Here is a 7,547-nt window from a genome sequence, read left to right on the forward strand (position 1 = left end):
GGTAATACACACATCCCCTTCGCGTCCAACAATAACACAGTATAAACACATGGGAATTCTGATCTGGAAAAAATAACACAACAGATTGTCATTTTAGAGATGTACAAAGACCACGGCACAACTTTTAATATTTCTATCAAAGGACCTTCAATGGAAACTTATCCGACTTATAATGTCTGTGATATGCTGCGTGTAGTAGACTGCCTGATCGTTTTTAATAGAGTCGACCCAGTGTTTAAATTCAGTTTGAATAAAAGGCAGTTTGATGGTTTAGTGAACAAAACGACAGAATCAAGGTTATTCAAAGGAAATTTATTTAATTTTTTTTTATTATAAAACCAAAAACTACTGTGGAATAAATAAATGAAAACACAACCATACTTCTGTACAAGACATTTCTAAAGCAGAGTGAAAAATAATGGTCCCAATGAGTACATTTTCGCTAAAAGGTTCATAGATTGAACTACGAGAAGGCAATATTTTGGCGAAATATTGTGGCAAAAAGGAAAAAAAAATCAAGTGTAATAACAAAAATGTTATCGTATAAATATATACATATTTTGCAAGCAGACACATCCGAGTGATTATTATTCTTTTTTTTTTTGTTTCTCTAAAAGTCATACTTAGTGTTTATACGCCAGCACTGCTGGACTGAGTGTGAGGTATTTGCACAGCTGTCTATCCGTAACCGGCCTGTTAACGTCTAATGAAAATCGCTTTCTTTCCCCTACACCCCCCCAATCCCATCCCCCCATCCCCGGACAGCCACACAAGCTGAGTCTTGATGGCGGGCGCTCGCCAGAGAAAGACGAACACTTGATGGATCTGATGGGTTCGCGGTCAGAATTGTCGTCGTGCACTTTCTAAGGTTGTGGCGCTGTTGAAATGGTGACCTGCATTTCAAAGCTTGGTTTGCACCGTCACAGTTTTTGACTGCACTTTAGTGGAAATGAAGGGAGGTTTTTTTTTTTCCTGGGAAAAGTTTGCAAAGATAATTCCGGGACATGCATGAGACATTGAAATAAAAATTAAAAAAAAAAAAAAAGTAATAAAAAAAAACAAACAAACAAACTAAACAAGCTTATTTCATTATCACAAGGCACACAACCAAGCAGGACGTATGCTATGAGCTACAGTCTTCACAGCAGACTTTAATCTGTGACTAGTACCACTCACTCACGACCTTAAATCGGCCATTTTACTAGCTATTCATGGACTTAAAAAAAAAAAAAAAAAAAAAAACCTCTTTGAACTACAGCAGCAGAATCGATTTCAGCGCTAACAGTGTGTTGACCCTCCTGAGCAAAAGAAAAAAAAAAGATTAGATCATTTGCTTTGAAACATCGAGTGGCCGTGTGGAACAAGGACTAACTGAAATGGTGATGTTATGACAGAGCGAGCCGTGATTAACCCCCTCCCCTCCCCTCCCCTCGTGAAATGTAAAGCAACTGTAAGGGGATAACTGTGTGTCTGAGAATGAATTGAAATTGATGAATAGATACATGTACAACTTGGTGTTTGGATTAAAAAATAATAATTTAAAAAAAAGACTCAAAAAGCGTACAGGGAGACGAAAGGGAGATCACTAGCGTGTAACAGTTGGCAAAGACGGTTAGTTGGCTTCTGAGGAGGAGTCCGATTTGCCTTTCTTGCTCGGAGGAGCACCATCATCCATATCCTGCTGAGGAAACAAATCCACCATCAGTACGCCTGATGTAGACAGCTAAAGGACAGTTAGAGTTATTAGTATAATACTACTTCCTCATTATTTATACTTTTTATATATTTTTTAAAATGGAAAAATAGCATTCTGTTTCAATACATAGAACCAGTACTTCGTGGGTTCTCTGTGTTACCTGAGCAGCTTTAGAGGAGTCTGTGAAGTGTTTTTGCTCTCCCTGGGACTTGCCGTCCCTTTTAGCTGTTGTGGACTCTGATGAGGAATGACTTGCTCCTATGATAAAGAGTTTCGATGATTAAAATAGGCGTCATTAATCGATTAAATATTGAACCACAGACCAAAGCACTGTGTTCTCTTAATGCACGTCTGGCTGTTTTTGTGCTCGTCGCCGCCTTAAGTCGGTCCCCTCTGGGATTTCTGCGATCGCGGAAATTACCGCAGAATCAAGCAAATGTTGCAATATTCGGAGGAGCGTGCGGTTTTTCAGAATGACCTCGGATTTCCCGCAGATCTGGGCCGAGACGCGTCACGTGACATCATCGCGACGAGCGTTCTGGCAAACGCCCTCTCCGATTCACGTGCGTTGAACATGGAGTACAGCTAAAAGGTCTCATTTACCAACAAACATCACCAAGAAACAATTTCGTGTAGTTGCAATTTAGCCAATTCGAGCAGTTTTCCGTGATTAACGCACAAAAAAAAAAAAAAAAAAAAAACATGCTGCAAATTGCATCGCTGATTTAGGAAAAAAAACAAACAAAAAAAAAACAACGCAAAATCAAGAAAGAAGAAGAAGAACCAAAAAACTCTGCGAAATCCTGTACGGACCAATAAGCATTGTTTTTATACTGTATTACCATAAGTGAGCGTTTGTTTAAGGACCAACCTGTCTTGCTGTCCGGACCGGACGAAGGCTGTTTGCTGGGAAAATGCTCGCTTTTCACTTCGCCGCTGTCATTCTGAGCCGTTGCTATGGGTTCAGGGGTGGGACTAGTGTTGTTACTGGTCTCCTGCTTTAAAGGGGAGGAGTCAGCGATGGAGCTCTGGTTACTGTTGTCATCTGTGAAAGAGAAGATAGAAGAAAAATAAATAAATAATAACAATAAGGGCCTTTCCGTATATTAGCGCAAAAATCATTCCAAACGTCAGTCTGTATTTGGCAGCAAGAAACAATACTGTGATTATAATAAGGTGGCATGTATTCAGGTAGATCAGTTCGCATCAAAAACGCATAACAACTTTATATTTTCCAATAACAGCACATCCCAAAGTGTGTTACTCCCCTTATTTTACTCCCCCGAGTTAAAGAACACCACATTGACCGTTATAAAGTGCTCACACTGGAGACTCCTTCTAAAACTATTAAAGGTTTCCTCGCAGAACGTTTCATCCTTCAAAAAACAAACACCTTTATGTGGAGTCCCTGTGTTGGTAGTTACTATAGAAACGATAACGTATTAGAACGAGTGCGTCAACATAAACCTGTCATTTGCACTACTGTCAGAGCTGCTGTTAGAGAAAATTAATCAACACCTCCGGACCAATCAGAACTGAGAATTCAACAGAGCTATTATAGAAAACATTATAATCCAGGTTCCTTTGAGAGGAAGAAAGAAAAAACCCTTAATGGATTTTGTCTACATGCAAGTGTCCCCAAACTTATATTATATTATATATATATATATATATATATATATATATATATATATATATATATATATATATATATAAATAAATATAAGTACACACATACACACACACAGCTGTAAGTGTCTGTATGGACCCAGTAAGCTGTGAGGTTAGTCAGTTGTGTATGATTACCGTGCATGTCCATCATTCCGGGAGAAGAACTGTTTTCTGGTGTAGTCACTTCCGAACCATACTTATCATCCTTGCCCTTCTTTTTGTTTTTGTTCTTCTGCCAAAGGAAACAATCTGAATTCAGTGTACGCATTTTCTTCTTTAAAAAATATGAATTTCAATACTTTCAAATGTACAATACTTTCCAGGGGCCTCACTTTATCATTTCTTTTGGTAAAGTTGTGTGTAAATGTTTAAGTGTAAGCCAAACCGAACTAAACGTTTCAGAAAGGCCGATTTGCTTCGTGCTTGCGTACGCATCTTGATCACCTGTAAAGGGCAAAGTGCGTTCCTGACACAGCTCATTTGCATTTTAGTGACGCCCACAAAACAGACAGCTGTGAGCATGAAATGAACGATAAGGGTGGAAGTTATTCTATGCCAATAAAAATAAATGTAATCAGATATCATATATAATAATAATTATTATAATCATCATCATCGAGCACTAAATCTTCGGTCAGCTGAGGTATTTGTTTACGGCCAATCCTCTGTTTATACGCCGCCATTTCTTTTGTCTATAATTCGAAGACGTCACAGTATGAGCCACAGAAATACGAAGCTGACATTCATGATCATGCTTCCTACTTACATCATCGGGTTTAGGTTCCATCACAGGCACCCATTTGTAGATTCTCAAGGACGTGTCGCCAACCGTCACCCATTTTTTCTCCCTAAGAAGCAGATTGATTTTAGATCACATATCGTTTTTTTAAACCACACTCGGAACGTTGGGACAAAACAATTTTTTTTTTTTTTTTTTTTTACAGGCAGTATCGTCTGATGTTCAGCAATTCAACAGAAACGTAATTATTGTTTCATTAGAAAAACATATCCGGTCATAGCAGTGACCCTTTCAGGAGCATGGCTACACAACATACTGTTTACTCTTAAAAGACATATAGTTCGCTCAGAACATAAGTGTACACCGATCCTTCTCGTACAGCAATAAAGCATGCAGTTGTATTACTGTACTATACAACGGTATACTTCCACACTGCTGTAGTCTATGTATACTGTAATAGCAGGATACTGTGGTCCATGTATTTTATACTACTAATACTGTATTATATCCAGTTGTATATTACAGTAGTCTATGCATACTATAATAGCATGCTACTATAGTTTATGTACACTGTAAATGTAGCCTATTATAGTCTACGTATACTGTCATGTTGTCTATGTATACTGTAGTTGTATACTATTACAATCTATTTATACTGTCATGTCAGTGTATACTGTAGTTGAATATTATTATAGTCTAAACTTGGTATACTGTTGTCATATACCACTATAGTCTATATACACACACACTGTAGTCTATATATACTGTAGTTGTAGTCTATTGTAGTCATATACTATTACAGTCTACGACTCCATGTATACTATAGTTGTAGCCTACTGTAGTCTAAACTGGGTATACTGTTGTCGTATACCATTATAGTCATATATATATATATATATATATATATATATATATATATATATATATATATATATATACATACATACACACACACACACTGTAGTCTATATATACTGTAGTTGTAGGCTATTGTAGTCATGTAAGCTGAGTATACTGTAGTCATATACTATTACAGTCTACGAGTCCATGTATACTGTAGTAGTTTGTCTGTTGTAGCCTATGTATATTGTAGTTGTAGTCTGCTGTAGTCTATGTAAGCTGGGTGTACTGTATATGTTGTATCCTATTGGTCTATGTATACTGTAGTTGTAGTACTGTACATCTCTTTAGCCTTCAGTTATTATAAATAAGCAACATGCACTGATTTACCCTTATCATGTTTTTTTTTCTTCTGTATTCTCATCTGAATATTCAGTCTATTTCTCTAAGCAATTTATATACATTTTCTCTTCTTCAGAAACCATCCCTGAGTGTAATAAAAAAAATTACAGATCTTATTTATTATTATTATTAAGGTTGAAAAGTCACATGGAAACTGGCCTGGAATATCAAAAACACAACAGGGAACATATTTTACTCCTCTAGTGAACGAATCTCCCAAACCTGAAGGTTCAAATGAGTTTATGGAAGTAATATTCCACACATCATCATCCCCAAATCATGTCTGTTTTCTTTTCCAGGTGTAATTATATAAATATATAAAATAAACGTCAACAACAACATCTACAACAGTAATTAGAGCAGACTTTAAAGCTGTACTGATGTCAGACATTAAACAGTTTAGTGATGGTAAAGTTTTATCTCTAATCCACCGCGTCGGCTGTGCGTGTGTGTGCGCGCGCGTGTTTATTTGTTCCAGGCCCCCACCGCCCGTTTCTCCTTTTGCCTCCAGTTGAACTCCGAGCGCTGAATTTAAAAGCCGGACAAAAAAAAAACCCTATTCTCACTCCAGCGCGCCGTCACCGCGCCGCCGCGTTCAGTCGCACAGCCGTGGGGTTTTTTTCCGCCTTCCCGGTTCCCGAGCGCCGGCATTACAGGCTCAAAGAGAAAAACGGCTTCATGTGACTGCGACGAAATGGCTTCTTCTTAGGTTCAACCCACGTTTAAAATGTTTAAAGCCGGAAGAAAGGCGGCTCCGCGCTCGCGACCAGAACGAAAGGTGTGTTGAAAAAAGCGCGCGACTCACCTGAGCGGAGCGAGCACAAATCAAACTGAACTCGATTAAAAAAAAAAAAAAAACCCCTTTCGTTCCGTTTCATTGTTTCTCGTCGTCTCTCCTCCCCCCGCGCGCGCACACAAGCCTGGCTTTTCTGCTCGTGAAACGGATTAGCGCGTGCTCTTACCATTTTCGTACTTTTTCAATTGCGGCCATGACCCGCTTGATGTCATCTTTGGCCCTGCTCCGGGTCTCCGCGCGCACCGACCTGCCCGACATTACGGCTCTCGGTAAAAATATCTTTTTCTCCGCTTCGCCGGCTGTTGTAGACACAATGCGAAACGCGCAGAAGCGAGGCGGGGGCTTGTGCGCATGCGCGAACCACAGCAGTAGCGTGCCCTTCAAGCTGGAGACGCTGGAAATGCGCCTGATGTTCAAACAAAACAAAACTACAGTTCTTTTCTTTCTTCTTCTTCTTCTTTTTTAAACTAAACAATTCAAAACTATACCATATTAATAATTCCGTGAGAAAACCCACATGATATTCATTTCACTGAATGTTTAGGCATGTTTATTGTGAAATTTCAGATCAAACTCCTGATTTTAAACGAGTTCATTCTGCTAGAACAACATATTACCAACTGAAAAGACCAGATTATCAATAATGCTCACAGACAAAGATCATATCGATTAACATATCTCATAAACCATCCCTGCTGAAGAGAAAAAAAGGAGACAATTCTAATGGTTTCCACTACACATACCATTTCAAACCATCATCATTACTGGTCCTTAAGCGTACCCACTAGACATGCCACAAATAGAAGGCAACAAGTTACCAGTAGAGACCCACAGGGACCATTAGAGTTCCCATTACAACCATTAAAACCATTACAAATTCTATGAGGATTTCTATTTTTTTTCTCTCCAGCGCACCGTTGTATTCTCATTTCTGATTGGTCAGAAGGTGTTGATTTAATTTTCTATAATCGCAGCTCTGACAGTAGTTCTGGCTGCAGGACAAATCACAGGTTTGTATTATTGAAATGATTGAAATATTGAAATCTCAAGGAATGAAGACTGCTCACGGCTGTGCTCAGAAGTTTACACACTCCTTGCAGAATCTGTGAAATGTTAATAATTTAAAAAATAATAATAAGAGGAATCATTAACATTGTGTGTGTTTTTTTTTAATTTAGTACTGCCCTGAATAAGCTACTTCACATAACAGATGTTTACATATAGTCCACAAGACAAGATAATAACTGAGTTTACAGAAATGAACCCGTTCAAAAGTTTACACACGCTTGATTATTAATGCTGTGTGTTGTTAAATGGATGATCCACGACTGTGTTTATGTTTTGTGAGAGTTGCTCACGAGTCCCTTGTTTGTCCTGAGCACTTAAACTACCCACTGTTCTTC

At 38.4% G+C, this 7,547-nt stretch overlaps 1 protein-coding gene across 3 annotated transcripts; it reads right to left on the reverse strand.

Annotated features, from left to right (window-relative positions):
- Window positions 1–9: 9 nt before the first annotated feature.
- On the reverse strand, window positions 10–6,607 carry bcl7a (BAF chromatin remodeling complex subunit BCL7A). Of its 3 annotated transcripts, none has more exons than XM_053610220.1 (6): window positions 6,311–6,607; window positions 4,134–4,215; window positions 3,503–3,599; window positions 2,568–2,741; window positions 1,857–1,954; window positions 10–1,681 (listed from the first exon to the last, which is right to left on the reverse strand). In XM_053610220.1, exons 1-6 carry the CDS (start codon window positions 6,400–6,402, stop codon window positions 1,613–1,615), a joined length of 612 nt encoding a protein of 203 aa, XP_053466195.1. In that variant the 5' UTR covers window positions 6,403–6,607; the 3' UTR covers window positions 10–1,612. The 3 variants fall into 3 exon arrangements, with proteins under 3 accessions (XP_053466195.1, XP_053466194.1, XP_053466196.1); XM_053610219.1 differs by having other exon boundaries at window positions 10–1,723; XM_053610221.1 differs by having other exon boundaries at window positions 10–1,678; window positions 6,311–6,606.
- Window positions 6,608–7,547: the final 940 nt, after the last annotated feature.

This window comes from Ictalurus furcatus, chromosome 22, assembly GCF_023375685.1.
Source record: "Ictalurus furcatus strain D&B chromosome 22, Billie_1.0, whole genome shotgun sequence".
Taxonomy (NCBI): domain Eukaryota; kingdom Metazoa; phylum Chordata; class Actinopteri; order Siluriformes; family Ictaluridae; genus Ictalurus; species Ictalurus furcatus.